The sequence below is a fragment of the Esox lucius genome, chromosome 5 (genome assembly GCF_011004845.1).
Source record: "Esox lucius isolate fEsoLuc1 chromosome 5, fEsoLuc1.pri, whole genome shotgun sequence".
NCBI lineage: Eukaryota > Metazoa > Chordata > Actinopteri > Esociformes > Esocidae > Esox > Esox lucius.
In genome coordinates, this window is record NC_047573.1 from 13,389,771 (window position 1) to 13,416,214 (window position 26,444).

Below are 26,444 nucleotides of genomic sequence, written 5' to 3' on the forward strand. Positions count from 1 at the left end.
TGCATGGCCACAATTGATGACATTACATTCAGAAATGGGTCGTTTATCAATTATCTATTGTGCACATTACTCCATATTATCTAATATCACCACTCTTTTAATTATATATATTATTTGCAACACGGTTGTGTGCCTTTTGCTGTTTACAGAAAGGTAATGTTCTTTCATGCTCCTGAGGGAGAGTTCAATGAGGAAAGTGGAAAAGGAATAGGTTCTGAAAGAGGTAGTGGAACAAGTAAATATTGCATTAGATGGTACACTAGAATAGGTCTCTGTGAGCCGTGACAAACAGAGGTCAAGGAGGGAGAAACAGCCCGAGGTCATTCCAGGAAATCTTCAACCATGTTCTTTATAGTACTTTTGAACATTCACTCTTCATGACAGAATCTGAAGTGTAGTGAAACCCAACTTTTGGACCAGGTTACACTTGAAGAGACTGCATAGTGGTAGATGTCTTTTAATTGTTAAACAAGCTGGGTAGGCCTCACCAAGGAAACCTACACTGAAAGACTGACGCGTTTCTATGGCTAACAGAGGAGCATCTGGCATCACACCAGAGACCTCACCCTCCCCCTGCTCAAACACCATAAGAGACTAAGGATGTCCAAGAGCCAAGTGAGCAGCAGCTTTGAGATATTACCAGACGAAGTTCACACACATTCCTCTGGCAGATCTGTACTACAGAAGGCTGTTGGCCGTCGAAAGCTGAGTGGGAATAAAAGGCCCATCACATCTCCATTGTAAAGAGACCAGTGAACTAGATGGAGAAAACTGCAAAATAATATATTACAATATAATACATTATAGGTGGTCAAATGCTTTAGTTACCAAGACAGTAAGGGACAGAGGATCACAGAGTAGATTAATTGTTTTCATGACATTTACAAACTTGTCTTTTTATTAAAAAAATAATCAAGACAGACAACAGTTGCATTGTGTTTGCGACCTGGACAGACATCACATATCCTTATGCGTTTACAGGGATCTTTTTCCTTAGCTTTATCATCATCAAAACCTCAGCACAGTTTTGGTCTTAGAGCTGTGGATGGTGTCATTAGGGAGCCCTGGATTGGGATTAGCCAGGATATTTCATGATGTGAAACTTCCCAAACATTATAAACACTTCCCAAACATTGTAAAATTTGGCCCTCCAGAATATGCCCGAGTCGGCATCTGCTGGGCTGAACCAGGCTGGACGATTGACTGAAAAAGTATGAGTCAAAATCCAAATAAAACCTTTTTAATTTTCTTTGCATTTTCACACCATTAATTTCTTCCATAGGGGATTTTTTTTTTAAATAAAGTCTGTTTCATGTAGGATTATATCACCTCAACATTTTAATAACTGCGTAAATATCTATAGGACAAGTTGACTTTTATCAGTATTGACAAAATATAGGCAAAGATTTTTTGATAGAGTTAACTGAAGAAAATGTGTCGACAAACGTCACCTTGTCCTGACAAGATTTACACAATGATCAAAACGCAGAGCAGGGGGAAGCCTAAACAAAACACAGACCTTATTTGAAACTATTATAAAATTCCTTATGGGATAAATTAATGGTGAAATGCAAAAGGTACCAATATCACCTTTTGCCGCTAGATTTTATGGGGATTAAGACGCATAGACTACTTCGGCCTATACGGTAACACCTTGATGGGTTTAAGTTGTTTTCCTGGGTTGTGCAGCAATGTAGAGAGCCACAAGGCAGTAGAGTGCGCCCCCTACTGTCAGAGCCATTGTGGTGCGGTACAACAATCTGTCAGGAACACCTCTCTTGAGGTGGACTGGAATACCATCTGATGTCTGAAAGAGGATGGAGAAAATGTGAGCTATGTTTGCATTCTTGTATTGATAGTGTGTGTGTGAGACAGATTGTGTTTGTATGTACCTGGAACAGTCTCTGGAAGTCTGGTACCTTATTCACCCCAAGGTACTCCACAATGGCCCCTGACTCTGACACCATTTTGGTGGGTGTAGCAAACGTCATGTTTGGGGGCTCTACTGGCAAGCCAGGCCTCAGACCCTGAAACATAGTTTTAATAAAATCAACAAAACCTAAGAGAAATCCATGCAGAAAATGCAGGATATACATTTGGCTCTGAAATATTGTTTTATAACTAACTTAATCTACAGACCGTCTACACTTGGGAGTTTAGAACTGTACCCTCAGCTTAACTCAATTTTGTGACACTGACAGTTGATACACAATAATGATGTGGTTCCTACAACTGTGGACGTGGCAAAATAGCTAGCTAGATACTAAGTCACGAAGACAACGCTAAAAAGCCGAAATAGCACATTTGTACTGGAAATTATACATATTTCTAATTATTCATCCTCAAACAGCCCACGACCGTTTTTGTCAGGCACCGTTAGTGTTGACTAATAAAATTCACTGACGCCAGACTCTAAACTACGACACTTTTCAACGGGCCTTACCTGCGGGCTGTAGGCTAGGGTCGGTGCCGACCCTGTCAACCTCTGACTGAAACCGCTGAACTTGTAGTATGTCATATTGCCCGCTAAGAACGGGTAAATGTTACAAGACAGCTTTCCTCGACAAAAACACCCGGCGAAAATGGTCTTTTTGGAGTCAGCGTCGACGTAGAATGACGCTATGAGGTGTCTCAGCATTGCCCGTTCAGAAATACAGCTGCTCCCACCGGCTACCACCAATGACCGTGACACATTCGTTGTCACCACAGAGCAGCCAACTTAGTACGCTATAAAATTGTGACAATACCAACAAAGTAAACACTTACCAAAAAAGTGTCAGTTTAGAATTATAAATCTTTAAAAAATGTTTATAAATAACTCTAACTGTTCATGTTAAGATTTAAATAAGTGCACCTGTACTATCTAATGCTGATATTTTCCTCATGAGGGAAACGTTTCTTCCAATAGGCTCTAAGAAGAATGGGTGGAGTGGAGGCAAGAAAGAAGCAGAGAGAGGGATGAGAAGGACTGAGAGAAAGGAGGGTTGGAGATTAAGTGTGTTGCGTGGGAAAGGTGTTGGTTGATCTGTTTCTCTTCTCAGATTCACAGTGACACTGGCACCAAATCAACTGCAGACTTCTGTCAGTCTGAACCTACAGTCTATGGTCTGAACAGTGTGGTGTGTGTGTCACTGTACTCCTATATATTTGTACATCTATAAAGAATCTAGCCACCCCCCAGCCCGTCTAAATAACTACAGTCTTTGTCTCTGAAGTCAAAATCCCCAAAACATGTTTATCACTTAACTTTTTGACAAGAAATTGGATGTGCCAATGTGTCCAACTCATTGATTTTGCAGTCTACAGGGTCGTGCATGCTGGGGCTCCAAGACATTTGCAGACATTATTGTACATGCTGGGCCTTCATAGATGTTTATATTTTTAGAAAGGAGTTGAATATGCAAACAAGCTATCAGGCAATGTGTAGCATACTTTGTCAAATTTTCAGTATGTTAATTAGAATGTTTTTTCTTCAAGTGGTTTCTTGCAATATAAATAAATAAAATGTAAGACAGCATTAAACACTATAGGCTATTATATCGTATAAACATAGATTAATTACTATATGAAAATAATTTGTAACATTGATTTTGCAGGGCACTCTGATAGGCCTAACTTGTGCTTAAATAGCCAAAATAGCTTCTAGGCTGCAGGCCTCCTCCTGTGAATTTATTTTAAGTAATCCCTCATATCCCAAGTATAAATGCAGTAAAATACAAATGCTAAAGGGTAAAAATAAATGTTTTGAGCAAAATAATGTTTTATATATTACATTTTTATTTACAAAACAACCTAGTCAATTAGTTTTGCATTAAGCAGCAACTTTTTGAAGTAATGCAAACTTACTGTGGGTACTTAAGAGGTCATTCTTTGGGACCTCCCCTCTGGGACCTCCCCTCCTCCCATGCAAGCTCATTGGATACCTCACATCCTTTACACCAGTGGCCTCAATCAAAGAAATCAGACAAGAAGTGAAATGACATCATATCATTTGTAAAAATGTTTCATTCCAATGCTTATTTGATGTAAAAAAAGATATTCACACAAGTAGATCCAACATGTCTGCACATTAAGTCTATAAACAGTAGATGGGCACTCAATTTATTATTTTTGTGGATTTTCTTTTTAAATGAAGGTACAATATACAGAACTTTACAACATGCAAATGTGTCGTCTGAATCATGGATATAATGCAGAGACATTTGTTACTTTATTTCAATGGGATTGACACAGCAATACTGAAAGTAATTCCAATGAATCAAACAAATGAGGCCTAATTTCTCACAATGCAAATATTATTGGACAACATTGAAAACAAAATAATGAATTAGATGTTAAAAAAAAAAATCACAAACAATTGTAGACACTTTAGCAATAGATTGGTCTACAAGGTTGCCAGTAAAATAAATAAATCTTACCTTTGAACAAAATTTTAAGACCCAATCTGGAAATCAAAATAGGTATTGTCTTCTCCCTACCTTGAATAAACAGAAACAGATAGACAGCACCTACCCAGTTTCAGTCACAATCAAATGTATAAACACATTTATTATATATTTTACTTGTAATTATACATCATGGAAACATACCCTGTTATGGTCTAAACTACATTAGACCTGAATGTCTTTTGTCAAGCAGTGTACTGTGTGCTTCCAGCATCCAGCAGCCATGGCAATGGTGTTTAAAAAAAAGGTTAAATCCTCTTATTCACTGACAGGGGTCTGGACCCACACACTGAAATACTGTAGCAGTAGTTTGGTTTTATTTCACTTGACCAAATGACATACTTTAATTTTTTATAAATCTTTACAAGTCCATCTCACTTTAACACAGTGATAGGCTATTTTCAAGAAGATCAGAAAGTTAGTGTTAATGTGACTGTTAGGGGGATAACAGACAGTGTTGAGGGCTGTTAGCATAACAAATCACGCTTTTCACTTTTGAGTCCTTTCCACATAAAGCCTTTGGTCTAAGTACTGTCTAAAAGATTATGAAAAAAGACTTTTGGACTCAACTGTACACATTTGGAAACATGCCAATTTACACAGTGTGTGTGTGTGTGTGTGCCTGCAGCAGCATCCCAGCTATGATTGACAGTTATTCAGTAAACAGAACTGCTGAACATGTTACCCATTGAAATACATTATCTGTCACTGTGCAGTTTGTGCAGAAAACTGTACAGAAATTCTCTCTTTTACACAAAAAGACACACACTCACACACAGACATAATGCACAACTTCCATTGATCCATGCCAACCAACTGTCTTTTGTCTGTTTCTATCTGTGTGGTTGTCTCATCCTCTCTTTTCATTTCAGACTGAAACCTACACAAATGGGAAAAGCAGTAAACGCCAAAGTAACCATGGGAACTCAATGCAAATATGGATTAATGGTGTGTGTGTTTTGTCTGTCATATTGCCATTCTTTCAGATGGTGGCACATGATTGGGGTACAAAAGTCTAGTGTAGTTCATTAAAGTTCCATGTGTAGTGGGAGGACTAAACCTAATTTTAAAGCTGAAAAACTGAAAAAATCATTAATATTTATGAAATACTAGAAATATACTTAAACTACCATCTTTGACTCTAAGCATACTAAAATAAAAAAAATAATGTCCAGTTTAATTTATTTGTAACATGAGCAAAACGTCATTTACGTTTTTAAATTGATAATCTTATCAATCTGCTGGGTCAGCGCTGCCATAATATAAAAATAATAATCAAATTCTTTGAATATTATAATAGGATATTTAGGCTTGTACGAATGTACTGCTTAATATAATGTTAATGTCATCATCACAAATCAACAGCATTATAAAAAAAACAACACTTCAATTTCCTCCAGTTAAGTGTGTCTTTGGCATTTTGCGACAGCCTATGTTAATGAGTTAGCACTCCAACAACTGCTGAATCACAACCAACCCGAAAGATCACAACCAAATATAATCTTAGTGACTTTTCAAGGCACAATCAAAAAAACATTACAAGCACATGAGAACCCCCCCCCCCCTCCATTTTTTTAAAATAACTAATAGCCTGTAAATGTAAATCTATGCTATGATGAATGGGTGGAGTTGACAGGGCACATCCCTGCTTGGTCGTAAGTGTGTCGTGACTTGCATAAAGTAAAAGCATCTATTCAATAAGCCAAGCTTGTGCATCGAAATCAGATAAGTAACGAGCATAGAGAATAAGCCAAAGAGTGAGCACAGTTTACACTTGGGCCATTAAGTTTCCTTCCGTATTTCCTGTACTAGTTTAGGCAGTATTCCTTCATAATTAAATGTAATAACTGAGAGCTAACCTTTGACCTGACCCGCATTATGTAGTACTGCTCCACCAGTGGTGAGACGAGAAATCCCCAAAACACAAAAACTATAAATCATATGGCTCCTAGCCTCCAACATGCTTCCTGTCCCTAAAAAATAAAATAATATATTAGCAAATCTGGTATAAACGGAAATGACTTAAAAACAAATTCAGAAATTAATAAAAACCCAAAATTATGATATTCATGGTCCGTATATGTATGCTTATGTGTGTTTTCAGTGTGTGTTAGTGTGTGTGTACCTAGCAGAACGGAGTTTTAGTTCATGGTAACACTGGACAAAGCTGTGGTATATAAAGGTTATTGGTAACGCCAGAAGAACAATGCCACTGACCACACACAGCCCGCCAAGCATGCGCCCGCCAATTGTTACCGGGTAAACGTCCCCGTAACCAACAGTCGTCATGGAGATAACAGCCCACCAGGCAGCAGCTGGGATGCTGGCATAGTCTCCTCCTCTGTTACTGCGGTCGTCAAGGTTACGGTGGTCCGGGTCGAGGCCATGTTCCAGGAGTTGAGCCAAGGCGCTGTATATTGCTGTGGCGACTGTGAGGAAGATGGCGAGAGTGGCCATCTCATTACGACAACGGCGTAGTGTTAGTCCCAGAGTTTGCAGGCCCAGGAAGTGTCTGGCCAGCTTCACCAGCCAAAACACGCGCATCATCCGCAGAACCCTTAGGGTTACCCCTGCGACGCCCGACAACCCCCCTGTCCCACCTGACATTACCATGGAGATGTAATAAGGTGTGATGGCTGCCACGTCGATCAGGTTCAGTGGCTGACACAGGAAGACCAGCTTGTCCTGGATTAGATTTAGATTTTCGGGTGTTAGAAAATGAATGTAATGTGCGAGGGGGAATCAGAATGTGTGGGAGAACCAAGAAGATAACACACCTTTGCCACAAGGAAACGCACCACACACTCTGCTGTAAACCAACCAATACACACCGCCTCCACAATCCTGGGAGGAGGAGGAAGAGGTTGAAAAAGAGAAACAGGGAATGAGAAGGGAGAGGGACAGAGACAGAAAAAGAGGTGTTAGAGATATACCCAGTCAAAAATACCCCTTATTCTTTTGATTGCTTATTGATTCCCGGTTGGTTATTAGAGGTGTGAGTGTGTGTGTCCTCCTTGTGGTAGATCATTCACGTTTTAAATTAAAGTCAATACTGACTGTCTGCTGTCCGGTAACTGGCTGCTCATGGGACCTACTGATCAATCTAACCAAAAAGCCCACAAACATCACACACAATACTCATGTTGGGTGCTGTTGGCTTATTGTGTGTATATTTAGGTGTGGAGCTCTGCAACACTTTTAATCTTTATAAGAGCTTCATAGAAGTCCTGCCCAAGGTAGCCCATTAAACGTGATGTCCGTGGGGACCCTGGGGACCCTAATCAAATTGTTCAGTGTAGTCTGATATGAGAACAGTCCGTATCTGCAAAACAGGGAGTCTGCTGAAATCGCACCTTGCCATGTGAATTACTACCATGAAAATATACATTTTGTACCACTACATTTCCCCAATTAAATAATTAAATGTAATATTTGGATATAACTCTGAAATATATCAATCACAGAGCAGGGATTTTTCCACCATCCCCACTATTTTACAATTAGACACACCACCCCCCTCCGCATAATAAAAACCCAGCAATTAAAATAATAATTGTATGTGTTACATTTTTAGTTCAATCATATTTATTGTTTTTCCAGGGGGGAGGGGATCTCACCTGGGTTGCTTGCAACGGTTTGGCTAAGTGACAGTCAGTAGTTCAGTTGTGTTGGAATGACCACTATGGCGTCTTATTAGGTTCGTATTTAGTGCATTTGTTTGTGTGTGTACCTGTGCTCCTCCACCGTGTTTTGTTTGGCGGTGTCCCAGTCTGGAAGGGTGCTCATGCACAGCATCACCATGGAAACGATTACAAAGATGATGGACAGTGAGGCAAGGAGTTTAGCCACCACCGATGACCCCGGCTCCTCAAATGTCCGGCGCATCCACTCTAGCCACCCAGAACCTACACACATACATATAGGCCTACGTCAAACTTGTCACGCACACACACATTCTAAACGCACGTACAAACAGACATACACACCTTGCTCCATCTCCACTTCGCTCGGTGACTCGTTCTCCTCAGCGCGCATAATCAGGTCCTCTTCCGAGTACCCGGTGTCGTCTAGTCTCCGCTGGCAACAGAACTCCAGATGCGCGCTCCCAAGTCCCCAGTACAGCATCTCGCTGTAAAATGAGATCGCGCACACTCCCGGGACGAACCGAAGCTTTCCAGAGCGCACGTACAGCATAATGAAGACAAAGGCTTGCGCGTGACGGTCGAAGAAGAACTCGTTTCTGTCTTGATCGTAGTCGTCGCAGACCTCCAAAACTTCTTTCTCTGTAACACATGTGTGCAGGCGGCTCACGCGCTGTAGCGGGAAATCACGGATGACTTCCGCCGGGAAGGCATAACGGGTACCCCCCACGTTCAGAACACAGACACTTTTCTCATCGAACTTCATTACTCCCTCTTGTATCTCCGAAGTGTTTCAGGGTTCGCGATTTTCCATCTCTTCTCGAACCTTGGAGATCTACAGTGGAGGTGGAGGTCAACAGTCAGGCAAATCAAAGCACCCTGGGCGCACTCCGGACATAACCACCTGGCTGAGCAGAAACTTAATCTGCCTTCTAGACCAGGGTTCTCCAGGCCCGTCCTGATGCACTGCTTGACTCCAAACTCTCCTCGGATAACGGCAATGTTTTACGCACAGCGCTTGGCAGAAAATAAGATGGAATCTAGTTAACATAAGAGAAAAAAGGTTAATAAAAAGGGTAATGTCTCTGCACTAATGGATAGATGGATACAATTGTGCTCATAGCGGGATGAAATTGCTCCTCTCCTTTCTCTGCTCCGTGTGCGCCTAGCACTCGCTTTCCACACCCTCACTTTCTCTCTCGCTCTCTTTTACTCTCTATCTCGCTCGCTATCCAACCTCAGACCCAGCATGTGATGTCACAAATTCCCCCCTTCCACTTCCCCAACATCGAAACATTACGCACCATGGTAACACTGGGATGGAGCTGCCAGCGCGAGGTGATCAGGGCATGACAGACAGTTAGACAGACAGTCACAAAGCAGTAAGCTAATGAACATTGGCAGGCATAACTTTTCAGTGATAGCCATGTCGTTTCAAAACGTATTCGCAATGTGATGAAAGTGTAATGGGCTATGTTGCAGTATGCCCTAGTGCAGTGCGGCAGAAACAAATACATTATATTAACTAAGGTGAACTGCAGAATAGGCTAGTAGGTGGCGCAGCATGCGGTAACAAAGCTCAAATAAGTCTGTATGTGTCAGATTGCAGTAGCCTATAGTTCCCTCCCCCTCCGTCACTAGATGCCTTTGATTTCGGGTTGATCCGAGTGTTTTGGATGTGTGCGTGTGTGTTTGCCTACTGTATTGTACTGTGAGAAGGCAGGCAGATAGGGGGCACCTCACCAAAAATCTCCCGCTCAACTCCACATTCAACCCCCCCACGACTTCACCTTCCAACTTCAACACATTTTAAAACTGACCACAGGACTTTTACATCTGATCGCTTTATTTATTGATTCTATTTTCGGTTAGTTTATGGTTTGTGTTTTAACACTCCGGGAGGGCAGAAATGGCCGCCAACATGTACCGGGTCGGAGGTATGTCAATAGGGTTTTTGATGAAGTCGAAACATGCTAATTTTCTCTCAATGAATCTAATCTATATTTTTATTTGGTGTCAGTTGTAGCTATAGTGTAATTTCTGACTTTAGACATGCAAACGTGAGCAGTTATTTTCGGGAGAAATTGAAGGATTTCCAAGTAAGATTCTAATGGTCAGGCCTCGATTATCGTGGCCATACCAGTTAGCCGTTAGCTAGCATCTTACACCATAAACATTTACTAATTTCGACTATTTTTCATTCAATATTATATTCACCAAATACCCGATTTAATGCACACATGCACCTGCATGCATTGAATGATTTTCTCTTTGCGGGTAAGATTGTCGCAATGATTATTGTTTGGGAAAGGTGCCTTTGTATTTAGCTTTTTTTGGCACACATCCATGTATTACGGCTCCTTATTCATGTGCTAGCTTGAGTAGCTAACTAGCCCCCTGGCTAGAAGTGCAGGCTTTGTTGCCAAATAGATACAATGAATGATCGTAACCTCTGTAATAAAGTGCTGATGTTTTATGTAATCGTTTAGAATGAATAGCCCGTGCACTTGTATTTTGTAGGTGTATTTCTGCTCGGTTTCAGGTAGAATAACTAGTGTAATATGCAGTTAGCTTTACCAGGTTAGCCACCTAGCTAACTGTTGATGGCTTCCGACATTGTCTCATGCCGTCATGGCGTCTTGTATCGCGTGTATGGATCTTTCACATTTGCAATATTAGTCAGTAGTTACTGTTTCTTGATAATTATCCCACATATGAGTAGTATACACGGATGCGAATATTAATGCATTGTATGTATGATAACGTTGCAATGAGCAGACCAGTATCTGAAAAGCAAGATTATTTGGCAACAATGTAAGGATGCTTTTTTTCTATTCTGGTACGACGTATCGGAATGTTTGTCACGTGATGTCGAATCTGTTGTCATCTTTGTTAGCTTATTAAGTGCAATTCTCCATTGGCCATCAAGACAGTGTTTTTGTTAGCATCATATAAATATTATCTTAATTATATTGTATCTACTCTGGCAATGGGTGAGAGTTGTTGTATATAGGTTCATTTCTGAATACAGGTGTGTGTATATGTATGTGTGGCATCTATAGGTAGGCTGCTATGAATATAATGTGCCACTTTCAGACCTAATTGACTGGTTCAACTGGCCTGAACGACCAAAACTGTCAGAAATAGTTTGTGTGACTGTGTGTATCCTGGCTTCTGGTATTTAAATATGGCACCTCTACCTTGAGTTCTGGCAGTACCAGAATACAGTAATCTGGTCTCCTAACTGCTGTGTCACTGGTAAAAGCCCTGTTAGGGTTGTTCTCCATTGTTGTTGAATTAAGTGTTAGAAGAGGACTGGAATAAACCCCTGCACACCCAGTAGCTGTTATACAGTCAATTGTATGGAAGGCAATGTGTTAATGTGAGGTTTTTGTTATTTTGCAGACTATGTATTCTTTGAGAATTCTTCCAGCAACCCTTACCTGATCCGCCGGATAGAAGAACTGAACAAGGTACTGCCAATCCGTGTGTGTGTGTGTGTGTGTGTGTGTGTGTGTGTCTGTGTCTGTGTGTGTGGGAGGGGGGCACACTGGCCAGTGTGCCTAAGGGTTGAATAGCTGGAATGCCTGCCTGCCTCCCTCTCCTCTTCTTAAGTTGGTGTTTGTGTGCGTTTGATGTCTGAGTGAAATGGAACTTATTTGTAGATGTTATCTGCTGTTGGCTGTCATTTTCAAAGAAACTGGCAAACTGGAATGGGCAGACCATTCACCATACTCAGAGGAGGCAGACATCTGTATGACCAACCAGGCAATCAACCTATTGAATTTCTATCCATTTTTGATATTTCGTGTTAATAACTCTGTTTCCCTATATGTACTTTGCAGATATTATTCCTATCAGTCAGTCAGTGTTGTGGCTTTTGCAAGGGGGAAAGGACTGTATAATGAGAAATAAACCTGTTGGTTCTAATTCAGATTCAAGAAAAAAAGTTTACCTCCCCATTACACCATAGACAACCAGTGGTAATACAGGGAACTTTACTGACATGTCTGAGTTCTTTGAGTTAATTGTACTGCTCTCTTTAGACAGCCAGTGGCAATGTGGAGGCCAAAGTGGTGTGTTTCTACAGGAGGAGGGACATCTCACACAGCCTCATACAGCTGGCTGACAAACACGCAAGTAGGTGTCCCGACGTGTGTGTTCGTGTTACTGTGTGTGTGTGTGTCAGAAAACAGGTGTCGGGGCTGACAGTGTTGTCGAATGTGTGTGTACGAAGGGGACCTAGAGGAGGAGAACGAGAGTCCGTCGGAGGCGGAGCTGACAGATAAACAGAAACACCAGTTACGCCACAGAGAACTGTTTCTCTCCCGCCAGTATGAGAGTCTACCAGCAACACACATCAGGTACACACACGCACAGTCCTCCTGCTGCAACAGGCAGTAACCCTGGATACACACTCACCCACCCATGAAACCCTGTTAACCCGGAAAAGAGTGCTCATTTTCTCTCTGCCCCTCTCTCCCCTCCCTCTCTGTTTTACTTCCCGCTACCTCCCCCTCTCCGTCTGTCTCTCTCCCCCTCCCCTCTGTCTGTCTGTCTCTCTCCCCCTCCTCTCTGTCTGTCTGTCTCTCTCCCCCTCCTCTCTGTCTGTCTGTCTCTCTCCCCCTCCTCTCTGTCTGTCTGTCTCTCTCCCCTTCCTCTCTGTTTTTCAGAGGGAAGTGTAGTGTGGCGTTGTTGAATGAGACTGAAGCTGTTCTCTCCTACCTTGATAAAGAGGTAAGAGGGCTACTGTCTCTGTATATTTTGGAGTCTTAGGTGGATGCACCGTGCATCTGAGATTTAAATCCCTCCATAACCAATCCCATGTTTCAGCATGGCGTCAATAATATAAAGCGTTCCTTTTTTTAGGATACATTTTTCTATTCACTGGTCTACGACCCCACCCAGAAGACACTGTTGGCCGATAAGGGAGAGATCAGAGTGGGACCACGTTTTCAAGCCGATGTCCCTGAAATGCTACAAGAGGGTAGGCACACACACGCAAACACACACACACCCCCCCACCATCTCACCTACCTCCTTGTCCAGCTCTCTGTATGTGTCTCTGTACAGGTGAATCAGATGAGCGTGACCAGTTAAAGCTCGAGGAGAAGCTGTGGGATCCTGATTGCCCACTCTCCAGCAAACAGATCGACCAGTTCCTGGTGGTTGCACGGTACAACATTTAGGTTCCGACCTCTGACCTCTCAGCTCAGCTGTTGGTTGCTGCGCTGACCCCTCACCCTCGTCTAGACCCTGACCTCAAAATAATGTGTTTGTAGGGCGGTGGGGACGTTTGCCAGAGCGCTGGACTGTAGCAGCTCGGTCAGACAGCCAAGTCTTCACATGAGTGCTGCCGCCGCCTCACGAGACATCACCCTGGTGAGAAACACATGCACGTCTTTCAACTGTCCCGAGTTCGACTCCTCATCTGTGGATGTTATGACTGACTTAGTTAAGAGAATGCACTTCTTTCATTCATCCTTTTCATACTCCGTGTGTTTAGGGAAAATCAAACTGTGTTCAATACTACTGGATAAAGGAACAATGCAACATATTCTAGTGAATATTTGTAAGGAACAAAGAGGGCCTATCCAGTTGGCACCAAGACCTCTGCTGCATACAGGAAGTCTGTATGAGGACTTGAGTGAATTGGTATCCCTAAATAATAATATCTGTGTAACATGATTAACTTCCCCAAACAATGCAAGTCAAAAATCATTGCAGTTTATGGCGGTCTAGTCACAGGCTACATTCGATTAGAGATTGTGTTTGTGTGTGACATAAAGTTAACCTTTAGGAGCAAACGTCCTAATCTGTGTAGGGTCTGGTCTTGTTCTCTGGCTCCTAATGTAATAATAATAATATAACGTGGTTCCTCTTGAGTCATTGTGACATTTTATCATTATGTTACATGCTTTTAAACCCTCTATTGAGCTCAGTGCATGTAGTTGGTTGATTTTCATTTACATGGGGAAATAGATTTGAAAATATCTGCCAATTGATTGATCGAGAGAACTCTCCACTATTGGATGGCCGATATTGTATTTCAGTGAAGAACAGCCTTCATGGATGTAACCTTCTCTAACGTCTACAGTTGTACTGTCTTAAAGTGTGTGTGTGTGTGTGTGTGTGTGTGTAGTTCCATGCCATGGACACACTGCATTGTCACGGTTACGACCTGTCCAGTGCGTTGAGTGTGCTGGTCCCAGCCGGTGGGCCCGTGCTCTGTCGGGACGAGATGGAAGAGTGGAGTGCCTCAGAGGCAGCCATGTTTGAAGAGGCTCTAGAGAAATACGGAAAGGACTTCAACGACATACGACAAGACTTTGTAAGTCGCGCACCCAAAGGTTGTGTGCAAGGCGGGTACCGCTGAATAGCCTTGCGTGTCCGGACCACTGCGGACAGTAGACATTGTTGGTGGAAATAGTCCATTCAGAATAACCCTGGCACCCTGCTCATTAATATTCATGAGGGCTGTAACACACATGCATCAGTGCTTAATACTACCTCCCTCTTGTTCTCCCTCTTCAGCTTCCATGGAAGTCCCTGACCAGTATAATAGAGTATTATTATATGTGGAAGACAACAGACAGATATGTACAGCAGGTAAGTCTTAGTATCTCTACACCACTCTTGCTGGTTAGTGTGCCTGGCTGAAAGCTACACCAGCGCGACCACTGCCAAGCTGTCATCTGGATGTATTACCTGTTCAGCTTGCAGTCTAACTGCACTCTGTGTTCCGTCTGAGCAGAAGAGGCTGAAGGCAGCAGAAGCAGAAAGCAAACTGAAGCAGGTTTACATCCCAACATAGTAAGTTTGTGTGTGCGTTAGTGCATCATCCTGTCCCTTCAACATCTGGGTCTAATAGAGGGCTCAACTTCTAAAATGTGCCTACTTTTCAGCAATAAGCCCAACCCTAACCAGATCTCAGTGACCAATGGGAAGATGGCGACAGTTAATGGGGCGGGGCCAGGAGCCTACCATGCAGCGGGTGGAGGACGGGCCTGTGAGAGCTGCTACTGTAAGTGCTCCGTCCCTCCACCCATTACCCGTGACAGACGGATCTGCCCTGTTTTGACTTAAGCATTCTCTGGGGCTTCGACTGTTGGATATCAAGAATGTTTTGTGTGTGTGTGTGTGTGTGCGTCCGTGCAGCGATGCAGTCAGCCCAGTGGTACTCATGGGGGCCGCCCAACATGCAGTGTCGCCTGTGTGTGTCGTGTTGGATGTACTGGAAGAAGTACGGTGGCCTTAAGATGCCAAGCAGAGCGGAGGGGCCAGAGGAGAAGACCCCACCCAGCCCTGTGCCCAACGTAAGACCCTCCCCTTTAACTCTGCCTCACTTTTAACAGAAATGCATTACTTAATGCTGGTTTGATCGTTATATAAAGGCTGTACATTGCTGGTGAGTGCGCATGGAAGTGAAGAACAAAAGTGAAAATGTGGAAAGCAATAAGGGGTCACCTCAAAGTAAAAAACATCTCAAGCAGGATGGCATTCAGGGCAGAGGACACAGATCTTTTTGTCTTCTTATCCTGTAGTGATCTGCCTCCTTTGCTCGGGGCTTATAACGTATAGATTTTTTTCCCAGGCATTTGATGCTTTATTGGAATGGAAAGTGGTGAAAGATAGAGGAGCGATTTTATTTTGCTGAAAGAGCAGTAGGTCGGATTGAAACCCACGCTGCAGCAGGACACGTGGGACCGGAGGCAGTGGCTCAGACCGCTTGATCACGCTGGACCGCCGCTCCCAGCACTGGATGGTTAACTTGCTAGCTGTGCCTCTTCATCAACTCCCTGTAGCACCCCATTGGAAAGAGCGTGCTGTCGACGATGATGAACAGCCACTGTAGGCAGTGACGAAATCGCGTGTCTGGCAGACGACGGCAGTGCAGCGAACGATCGCCGTTGGCTATTTCCTGTTTGACCATTAAGAAAACATAATGCTCCTGGTTCCCCCCTCCCCTTCCCCACTCCCGGCTGTAATGTTGCAAGACAAGAAAGACAAATGTGTGGTGCAGTGTTCTATAGAGAGCTATAGCTTTAGATTACCGGTAGACGGGCCAATAGTGCAACACGCTGACTCAGTATACCTGGTGGCTGTTGGGTCTGGCCCCTCCCCTCTCCCTCTAGCTAGTGCAGTCTGGCCCCTCCCCTCTCCCTCTAGCTAGTTGGCTGTGAACGATGCGAGTATTAATGTCCTCTGAAGTGCAGCGACGTATCGGCCTGGTCCTGGAACAGTGGAGACTGCTGCAGAGTCCTGTATGGGAGGGAATAATTGGAGGGGTTCAATGAGAATCAGGTGAAATGTGTTTAGAATCAATGTAATAATGTTAGCGGTAATACAGATGCCACACCTCCATCTGAAGGAGAAGCACCGTAAGAAACAAGCTGTTAATGGCGACTGGAGCATGTGGTACAACAGACAGCTTTAGATTTAGGTGCTAAGAAAATGTAATTGCATATCGCTGTTTGGCAGCGGGCACTATGATACTCCATTCTCAATGATGACCTGGCTAAATGAGACAGGACACTCCCAGAACCAAATACATTTTATTAAAATGGAAATAAAATAAACAGGGAAATTAACATAATCATCAAATTACAGTATGAACAGTGAGACGCGTACAGATTTGATTCTTAGCAGGTGCAAACATTTCAAAAAATGAACGCTTGACCAAGTGTAGGTCTTAGTTGTGACCAGTTTGAGATGTCATAGCTCAGGTTATGTTTGGAAAAGCTCATCTTGAGTGAGCTGAGGTCGCGGAGGGTTTGACTAAGAGGGACATGATGATGTGATGAGTGTTGAATGGAGTGCTGATGGTAGTGTGGTTAATTACTCTAATTATTAATTATTAAAAAATATATTTATGGCCTGAAAACCATGATGCTATTTTCAAGGATAGGCAAGATGGTCATTTGCACAAGGGTATATTTGGCAGCGTACAAAAAAAAAAGTATAATAATAATTCCCTCATACATGAAGTTAGGCCATTGCTTGCTTAACCCTAAATTCTGTTGTGCTTGAAAAAAGGAGTTCATCCGTTTCTGAGAAACTGGCACTGCTGTGCTTGGCACCAATGATCAAACCACACTCCGTAATCTAGGCCAGTGGTTTACCCAAGTACCCCCTGTGGATCGGCCAAGCACCCCCACAGGTCCTAATAGCTTGGGTTGGTGCTCGCTGTTCTAAAGCTCATCTTGATGCCTAATGCCGTTTTAACGGCAAACAGGCAGTTTGACCCAGTACTACTTCATAAACTCAGTGTATGTGAATGAAAGATTAAATTAATGCAATCATTTATGTAAGGGTCAACCAACGCCTGCTTTCGTGTTTGCGTGCAATTTGAACGCGCCCAGAGACTGTGGTGAAATCCTGAGGTCCACTGGGGTGCCATTCATGCTCCGCCCTCATCAGGTTTCAGCGTGATAATGCCCGGCCCGAAGTCGTGAAGAGCTCTTCACAACGGAAGCAGAACATGCCCCAGTTCTTCCATGCCCTGCATACTAACCAGCCATGTTACCTGTTGAGTATGTTTAGGATGCGCTGGCCTGACGCGGGTGACAGTGTGTTTAGCTTCCTACCAATATCCTGAACCTTCACACAACCATTAAAGAGGTGTGGGTCAACATTTTACCGGCCACAGTTAACCGTCTCAATGCCATGTGAAGGAGATGTCAAGCTCCATGAGGAGAATGAAGTTCAGACCAGATATTGTCTGGTTTTCTGTTTTACGTCGCTACCTTTTTTTGTTATCTGTGACCAGCCGATGCATTTTTGTATTCCCACTCTTGTAGAATACATAAATTAGGATGTAATGCTTTCAGTTCTGTTGACTGAACTGTAACTCCGTATCAAATATTTGAAACAGTTGCATGGTGTGTTTATTTTTGTTCAGTGTAGGAGTCATGGAGAATAAACTTGGCAATGTATTGGGCATCTGGCAGGAGGGAAAATAACCTGAGCACATGTTGAGAATGCTTTGGCAGAATGAAAATGATGGATGGTCTCCTGCTCTGTTCTCTTGGTGTGCGTGGCCATTGGCCTAAAGGCTTCACCGTTCAGATAATGAATTTGGCAACACAATTCAAAAGAACAAGCTCATGGGTTTGTGAGAGTTTTTGGAACGTTTGTGAACTGCGTACATTTGAGCAGGTGCAGGACCACAAGCCCCTCCAGTGAGTGGTAGTGGAGACGTCCCAGGACAACCCTGATCTAGGGCATGGAAAGGGTGCCTGAGGAAGGCAAGCGGTTTTATCAAGGACCCTACACACACCCAAGGGCCCTACCCATGTCCAAATCTGGTACCAACAAACTATGAGACCGTTTTTGTCTCCAACCACCAGACTGCTGAATGCTCGAACTGCATTGACTTATGCAAATACGCATGCATCCACATACAACCTCTCCACCATAAATTAAAACCTGGAACTTATTCAGCTTATTCAGTCATACTGAACGATTGGATCAACATTTATCATGTAGACAGAACTCTAAATCAAACATAATTATTGGTAGCACTGGTACTTTAAAATTCCCATTTATGAACAATTGTAAAGCACGTAATGCCCTAGAAACAAGGTCCAAAGACATTTGTCTATGTTGAAAGCTAACATGTTGTCGCCTGTCTTTAAAAGGACAGTGTGAAATATAGGGGGTATAATATTTCGCTGCAACTGTGGAGTCAGTTCTTCTGTAATGGAGAACGGGTACTCACGTCGGCCTTCCCTCTCCCCGTGTAGGAGCCCCGGTCGCGCGGCCACGGCCCCCGCCAGTCCAGTCACATGGTGCCGGTACGTAACAGCGGCAGCCCCAAGTCCTCCACGAAGACCAAGCAGGCCTTTCTGCTGCAGGCCACCCGCCTCACCAAGTTGGCACGTCACATGTGCCGTGACATCATCAGACTGCGACGGGCAGCACGGCGCCCCTTTGTGCCCATTAACTGTGGCGCCATAAAGGCAGAGTGTAAGAGCTCCTTCAATTCTTAACTTCTGCCTCATCGCACACATACATGGACACACAACGCACGCACCAACACACACACACACACACACTCAAACACACGTCGCCCCCTCCTTCACCTTGACGCCCCCTTTCACCCCCCCCCCCCCCCCCCGCCACGCTGCCTCCCTCCCTCCGTCTGTCTTTCTCTCTCTGTTTTTGTTATATTGTATTATTATAATATTATTATTTTGGTTTTGTATTCTCCCCCCTGTTTCCAATAAAGACTGCCTGTCCTCATGACTTGAGTTTCATCATCTTTTCATTCGTCTGTCTGTGTTTTTTTTGTTTTGTTTTAGTCACTGTATCCGCTGAATGACTGAGTCATTAAATGACATTAAATATCCATATAAGTAAACACTCTACTCAAATGTTTTCAGAACAACTCATTTTCTACACATGCGTGACATGCGCACAAACACAAACTCCATTCTGACCCATTCACAAGCTACTATGTTTGACATGCTACCTGTTCTCCAGGTCAGAGTAGATGACGGTTGCAGAAAGTTAGCAAATATTTGTTAGAAGTAGAGGAGGCATATTTTACTAAGAGAAGTTCTATTTTGCACAGCACAATGTTTGTCCCATTGATGAGCCTTTGTGTGTTTTGGGTGCTTTTTCTGGGCAATTGTGTGTACGAGTGATCACTGTGATTGAACAGTTTGATTAGATGGAGCTCGATGACAGGGGAGAGAGAGATGGACACGGGAGGGGGGGGGGGGGTCCTGTATTTAGGGTGAGTTCCGGCAGTAGCTGTCTATGAAAAATGTGGATATATCAGCCCTCCATCCTCTGATTTTCTGAGTTTGAAACTTCATTATTTGCTATTTCTGTGTTACCATGACAACCCACCCGTGCTCCCATTCCATCCTGTAAGCCAGTCTCACATGTCCATATCAAGATGTTCCTCTGTTCCAGGAACAGAGAGATTCACCTTTCATTTCTATTTATCTGTCCCTTCTAATTCATATTGCTCTCTTTTCTTCATGTCTCTCTCTCTCTCTCTCTCTCTCTCTCTCACTCTCTCTCTGTGAATGTGACATTGGTAACTGTAATAAAGTCACAGCTGAAACCATCCTCTCTGAGTCTTTGTGCTTCATGTGTCTGTGTACCTGTCCATAACTTCACCGCACTCACCGATTGGCTGGAGGATTAGAAGGCCCGCCCCTACTACAGCATGGACGTGTGTCTGCCTGCTTCCACCTGGTCACACTCACTGTTCTATAGGCGTGTGTGCATGCTTGTGAGCACGCATGTTTGTGTGTGTATGTGTGTGCGCGTTTTATGGGTCATGTTTATAGTGTGTGTGAGAGAGTGCTTTACTACCTTTCCCCATATCATAAAATAAGATGAGACATCTATTAACAGGTCAGTGTTTCAGCTGACTACTCTAGTCAGACTGAAGCTACTTACAGGTACACTGATGCTCTAGTACAGCTAGTGGATTAGCAATATCAGTGTGTTATATAGGCAATAAGGCACGAGGGGGTTTGGTTTACAGCAGATATACCTTAGCTAAGAGCATTTTTTTAAAGCACAAAGCATCGCAGAGTAATATTTCAGAAATTGGTTTTATAAACCGGTTACAGACGGTTAGCATTAAAAAGTGATGTGATGTCATACCCGTGGAATATGATCTCAAACACCATGGCTATCATCCAATCAGGATTCAAACCACCAGGTTAATAATGTTAGTTTTGGAACAGCTAAATCCTCAATAAGAGATAAAACTAGAAAACTAACTAGCACACCACACAGGCACTGCTTGATGAACCAATGTTCTTACATTTACTCTGTGTTTGAAATTGTTCCATATTCCTGAATGTCACTGATATAGTCCAGCTGCTTTGTCTGCCAGTGGTACTGCGTGGTAATTGGTCAGCTGCTGTGTGGTGATTGGTCTAGATATATTGCGGATGTCGGAGGGGCAAGTCGGGCGACCCCCCAGAATCCGGACGGCCCAGAGGAGCACCCTGACCAGCGTCCTGCAGTTCCTGGGTAACACACAAAATACCTAAAAGATATAGAGCGAATCCGCCCGACATGTTTGTGCCAAAGGCATTGCCCTATGTCAGCAACATTAAAATCAGAGTAATATGGGTATCAAATATGTGATGTATTCCAGAGTCCCGCCCCGCGACACACACCCCCCGTTCACACCGAACACTTGGCCTACAAGCCCCTCCCCCTCGCCGCCTCCTCTCTTCTCTCCCTCACGGTCCCCACGGCCTTCTTGGTAAGCGCAGCTTCCACCACCATACCAGAGCCGAGCCGGAGAAACGCCCAGGTACACACACGCGCGCGCACGCACTCACCCACACACATTAACAATCACACACTCCAATCACTCTATTATGTTGTCTCCTGTGTCCCGTAGAAAACCCAGGCCAGACTACGGGGCCAGTGGTAAGTAACACTCCTCTTTTACCCAACACAGGACTTTACATAGGTGGCATTTCCGCCCTGACTATGTTGCAGACCTCCTGGATCGCAAATAACCAGGATATGTGTTATTCATATCAGGCATAACAACCTGATATGACACCGCTGCCCAGTCGATGATGTTGGCACATAACAACTCAATGCGTCGTCTGCAATGTAGTCGGGCTGGAACACCACATGTCATGTTCCCCTGCTGAGGTGTCTCCGGCCGTGACAGGCCAGATGCTGCATTGCCCACATAGGTATTTGACGGATTTGTTAATCATATCACACGTTCTATAAATCCGGTGACCAATGACGCGGTCAGTGCAGTGGCACACACGTCGCTGGATTAAGAACGCAACGTCTGAGTGGGGAAACATTGCCACTGATTTGAAATATGGACATTTCAGGTAGCCTGCAATAATACGTTGACATATTCATTTTCATTGGACGATTATGAGGTGGTTGGATTTGATTTTCGGTAATTGGGATTCTGGTGTAATTGGGAGGCGTATATAGCTTTAACCTTTAGGTGGCTATTTCGAAATGCCTGAGATAACAAGATTCAAAACATCATGGCCTTAAGCTAGACACTTAATGTTTATTGCTCTTAAACATTGCTCTGCGTATGCTAAATTACTTAAATGTAATTGTTTGTAATTGGTTCTTCTCAGCACAACGGCCGTAGCAGCGGAGGCAGCGGGACCAGGGGCAGTGGTAGGGGCGGAGTCATGATTAGGAAGCGACGCCCTAACTTGATTGATGCACCCGACGACAGCTTCTTCCTTGTCTCCCAGGAGACCAGGTAGGTGTGGCTTCTGATTGGCAACTGGGCTGATGATGCGCGTGTGTTGTGTGTGAATGGAGCGTGATGGCTGATTATGCCGGGGACTGACAGCTGGTTGGGCTGAAGTAGCCGTGTCTTATTAGGTTACTCACCAAGCACAGAAATAGAATACCAGAGATCAGGGCGTAGAAATTTAATTAATAGATGGGTCACTGCCGAGACTGAAGAGACTGGGTCCAATTGGTCTGAAGGGATAATTTTCTCTGCACCAGCTTGCTAGAGTTTGGATTGGAGGATAATTACTTGAACATCTATTGGGGATTAAAACTGTGATGTGAACAGGGCTAGGACTCAGGCCACTGTCAAGCTGATGAATGTGACTCCACAGGAAACCAAACAGGCTCACCTCATACAAAATACACAAAGTGTTGTCTGTACACACCTGTGCCCCAAACCAAACCAATCCTCAGGGTAGACGTGCTGATCCAGGACCAGTCCTATGGCCTCACTGCGATCTCAGGCGCTAAATCCTGTATGAGCACTTCTATTCTGAGACTCTTTAGGACTACAGGCCCTGACCCTTGACTTGTCGTGTCTGTTGCATCGTGGGTCGGCGTGTTTCCCTTCCTGTCAGTGACTGGCTGCTTATCTCATTTCAGTGCTGCAGCCGATACACCTGCTTACGGTAAGCCCCCCCATCCCACATACACACACACACACACACACACACACACAAAAGGACACACACATGACCTGTGTTACCTGTGGAGTCTGCTTCTTACTTGCAGTGTACAGTCCAAATTGATAATGCACTAACACACACAGTGTCCATTAACCGTTGCCTCACACCTTCGCTGGACGAAAGGTTAAGTGATTGATTCACAGTTACTGCATCCCCCTCCATCCCACTGAGTGTGTATGTGCTTAGGTGTCAGACCATCATATTATGGCCTGGACATATTAATGGTCTGGACCATGTTCACAGGCCTTCGGTGTTAGGTCTTTAAATGGCTGGCCTGAGTGTGTAAGTAGGTTAATGGTGAGTTAGCCAGCTAGGTACTCCTCTGTGAGTGGTCATGGGCAGCCTAACAGAAGGGAGACAGAGGTGTTGTTTCTACCCTTAGGTGTCCTTTCATACACAGTCCTTTTAAAAAAGAAAATTATTAGTGCGTGTGTCAGAAGCCTTCCTTCCTTTTCCCAGAATCACAGCTGGAATATGCTAATACATTTCATGTAATTGGAAGATTCTAACTAGAAATGATGGAGATGCTTTGTGCTTTATTAGAAACCAATTAGATTTTAAGGTCAGCCTGGGGGTGTGTGCTCAATGGAGTGTGTGTGTGTAAGATTAAACGTGCAATGTTTCTAAGCAGGTCGCAATTAGTCTCTCTAGAGCCAGAAGACAGATTGACTACCACATTAATAATGTTAACATGTAGCCATACAGATAATGTTATTGCTGTGAATATTGTAATAGCTGCCAACTGTAAAATCTTCAAATTGTTTATTTAAAACATGCTGACAATGTAATCAAATGCATATTGTGAACAAATAAATTAATACATTTCTGGTGCATAATTAAATCATGTAATGATTATTTAAAAAATAATTAGTGTAATCATGTAAATCAATGATGTAATAACAACTAATCCCAACTCAAATGATTTGAATCTCATAATAGATGATGTTATCCACTTTACTATGTAAGGATCGTTGTATCACATAATAAATATTACGTTATGCACAAAACCGTTATCATATCATTACTTCTATTATTGTTTGCACCCCGAATAATCCCCACCTGATGCAACGCTTGTAGCTTGGTTGATGGAGTTATGGAGGATACTTTGAATGTATTTCACAAGTAGATGGCATGACAGCTAAAGTTTGCATTACCACCCTAATTACTAAAGACCTCTGTTTCTTAGAGGATCATGATTCATAAGTAACGCTCCAATTCAAGTACTGCTTTGGAATTACAAAGTAGATTTTCTGTTTGTTGGATGCCCCCTTGACTTTTTATTAAAAATAATAATAATAATAACAATCCTTACTCTTATATTTTGGTATCCAGAATGTCCTGGATAGGATAGGGCTTTTTATGATGCATTACAATTTTTTTTGACAAAGTTTACTATACTAGGTGTTGATTCAGTTTGCTGCTTTACATGCCTGCCAAGCATTTACTGGTTCCTGTTACTTTTCAACAAGAAAATAATCTATAAAACCAAACTGTTAATCAAGTTTGTTTGGCTTATTCAAAGCGTGTTAGTTGTTAGGAGACTTGTCTGTATGGCAACCTCCCCAGAAGTCTTCTCCCCTTTCAAAGTAACAGAGATATCCCTCATGTTTCCCACTACTAAGGCTGTTGCACCAGATCTGGGATTTTCAGCACTATGAGAACATATTAAAGAAAAGGTACCAGAGACTGTGTGCAATGCAGCCCACACTCATACATTTTCCATGACTCTGTGACTGGTCCAGCCTCACTAGATGGGGTGATCAATATTACTGATTATATCACGCAGAGAAACTCTATTAAGATCATTACTCTCTCTAATATACACTCAGGCAACCTCTCTCTCCCTCTCTCTTTAGTTGATGCAGTAAAACAGGCGAAACAACACAAAAGGCACGTACACACTTGCCCAGTGTCTTTATTAGCCTGCACTAATTCAGTCCCAGCGTGTGTTGTACTGGAGGTAATTGATGTGTTTTCTGTTCAGATAAATGACAAACAACCCGAGAGAAAATGAGAGATAGGGGGAGCAAGAGGGAGGGCCAGAACTAACAATCTTGCTGTAGTAACAGTCTCCATTTAAAATAACAGCCCTTGACTTAATTGTGTTTATCAATAATAAGAGGTTAATAAGAGGTTTCTGAAAAACGAAATGTGTCCTGATGATCGTCTGAGCTCCCTTCTGAGTCATATCCTGTCACCTCTGTGGCCGTGTTCTGTCCCCTCTGATGTCATGTCCTGTCTCTCTAGGAGGGCCAGGCGACTGCTCTCGCGATCCCAGCTGAGGCGTGCCTGCCGACAGCCGTGTGAGCAGATCACCCTGCGCAGGGCTTCCCAGGCCCCACAGCAGGGGCTTCTCCTTGCCCCTCCGCACCCCCATCCCAGCCTCCGGATGAGGGGACCCATCGTCATCCATGACTGACCTCTGACCCTATAATTCTCCCTGGCCTGTCACCCGCCTATGCTCAGCTACTCCTGCAAGACCCCCACCCGGGCCCTTCCTCCACATCGCCCCACTTAACAAAACAACTATGAACTCTTCCTACGGAATCTGACCCCTCCACCTCTGCAGGACGTGGTGTTAACATGGGACACGCGGAAAATAGTTCCCACCTGTACAGAGCCGACCCCAATGGGACAGAAACCTGTGTGTATGAGAATGTATGTGCGTTTAAGTGCAAGTGTTAAAGAATGTGTGTGTGTGTGTGTTGATGGAAGTGGGTGAAGTTGATGATGTTTTTTTTTTCTTCTGTACCTGCTACATGTCTGTGAGTGGTGGTGATATAGTGAGTCAGAGAGATCTAACCTGATATCAGCTTAACTTAAGAGTTAAATGGGATTTCATGGAATGGTTTTATCACCAACAAGATCACTTAAAGGGTGATCGTTTTAAAAGATAACTGCATCATTCTGTAGCCTACAGCTCCATGTCACTGCTAGCCTCTGAGTCGACAACATGATGTAGAAATACGCTCCTCTACGTCAGAGCCATTGTACATTACTAGACCCATTACACTACTGTACAGTCTAGCCATTCTATTTCTATGCTCTACCAAGCCCTGCTCTAGGCAGAACACCTCCTCTTTGCTCAACGGAACCTGGGACTGTCACTGCAGCTCTAATCTGATTTGGCACCCTATATGTGGTAGTACACTACTTTTGGCCAGAGCCGCCTAGTGCACTTGGGTCTTTTTAGGACATGTCTCCTGCAGTAGCATGCCTCTGAGGTCAAATCTCCTGATCAGCTGATCAGTGATTTCTCCACTATGTTTATGTTGGTGTTCCTGTTTGTCACGTGTTAAAATATGAAATATGCTGATGATTAAATACACAACACATTGCAGATTTTCCTTTCCTCGCCTCCTTAATATTTCAGTTATTCCATGTCTTGTTGCGTCCTTTCC

The 26,444-nt window shown here is 43.5% G+C and overlaps 3 protein-coding genes across 6 annotated transcripts; 1 reads left to right on the forward strand and 2 right to left on the reverse strand.

Moving 5' to 3' along the window:
- Positions 1 to 875: 875 nt before the first annotated feature.
- LOC105006094 (cytochrome c oxidase subunit 7A-related protein, mitochondrial-like) lies at positions 876 to 2,583 on the reverse strand. The gene is given in 3 exon segments (NM_001303670.1): positions 876 to 1,807; positions 1,893 to 2,027; positions 2,444 to 2,583. Coding segments are annotated over 3 exon segments (354 nt in total). The 5' UTR covers positions 2,519 to 2,583; the 3' UTR covers positions 876 to 1,663.
- A 3,108-nt stretch (positions 2,584 to 5,691) lies between these two features.
- On the reverse strand, positions 5,692 to 10,903 carry kcng3 (potassium voltage-gated channel, subfamily G, member 3). Of its 2 annotated transcripts, XM_010864428.3 has the most exons (5): positions 10,664 to 10,903; positions 8,432 to 9,126; positions 8,176 to 8,350; positions 7,223 to 7,289; positions 5,692 to 7,130 (listed from the first exon to the last, which is right to left on the reverse strand). In XM_010864428.3, exons 2-5 carry the CDS (start codon positions 8,850 to 8,852, stop codon positions 6,546 to 6,548), a joined length of 1,248 nt encoding a protein of 415 aa, XP_010862730.1. In that variant the 5' UTR covers positions 8,853 to 9,126; positions 10,664 to 10,903; the 3' UTR covers positions 5,692 to 6,545. The 2 variants fall into 2 exon arrangements, with proteins under 2 accessions (XP_010862730.1, XP_034148147.1); XM_034292256.1 differs by lacking the exon at positions 10,664 to 10,903 and having other exon boundaries at positions 8,432 to 9,444.
- Positions 9,733 to 26,381, forward strand: mta3 (metastasis associated 1 family, member 3). 3 transcript variants are annotated; one of them, XM_020046872.3, is made up of 20 exons: positions 9,736 to 10,023; positions 11,492 to 11,559; positions 12,133 to 12,226; positions 12,324 to 12,450; positions 12,760 to 12,823; positions 12,956 to 13,073; positions 13,160 to 13,262; positions 13,369 to 13,468; positions 14,229 to 14,417; positions 14,621 to 14,695; positions 14,841 to 14,899; positions 14,992 to 15,110; positions 15,245 to 15,402; positions 18,832 to 19,054; positions 20,996 to 21,088; positions 21,216 to 21,377; positions 21,468 to 21,496; positions 22,189 to 22,319; positions 22,961 to 22,986; positions 25,291 to 25,413. In XM_020046872.3, the coding sequence occupies exons 1-20, from the start codon at positions 9,996 to 9,998 to the stop codon at positions 25,323 to 25,325; spliced, it is 2,001 nt and encodes a 666-aa protein (XP_019902431.1). In that variant the 5' UTR covers positions 9,736 to 9,995; the 3' UTR covers positions 25,326 to 25,413. The 3 variants fall into 3 exon arrangements, with proteins under 3 accessions (XP_019902430.1, XP_019902431.1, XP_010862707.2); XM_020046871.2 differs by lacking the exon at positions 22,961 to 22,986 and having other exon boundaries at positions 9,733 to 10,023; positions 25,291 to 26,381; XM_010864405.4 differs by lacking the exons at positions 22,961 to 22,986; positions 25,291 to 25,413 and adding an exon at positions 24,900 to 24,918 and having other exon boundaries at positions 9,738 to 10,023.
- The last annotated feature ends 63 nt before the right edge of the window (positions 26,382 to 26,444 follow it).

Bases quoted from the DNA above. Each gene is read 5' to 3' on its own strand.
- mta3 (XM_020046871.2), top strand. From the start codon at position 9,996: ATGGCCGCCAACATGTACCGGGTCGGAG. The intron at 12,451-12,759 runs GTACACACACGC...TCTGTTTTTCAG, and splicing joins CTACCAGCAACACACATCAG to AGGGAAGTGTAGTGTGGCGT. The intron at 21,089-21,215 runs GTAACACACAAA...GATGTATTCCAG, and splicing joins CAGCGTCCTGCAGTTCCTGG to AGTCCCGCCCCGCGACACAC.
- kcng3 (XM_010864428.3), bottom strand. From the start codon at position 8,852: ATGAAGTTCGATGAGAAAAGTGTCTGTGTTCTGAACGTGGGGGGTACC. The intron at 8,351-8,431 runs GTGTGTATGTCT...GTATGTGTGTAG, and splicing joins CGAAGTGGAGATGGAGCAAG to GTTCTGGGTGGCTAGAGTGG. The intron at 7,290-8,175 runs GTACACACACAA...TCCTCCTCCCAG, and splicing joins AACACGGTGGAGGAGCACAG to GATTGTGGAGGCGGTGTGTA.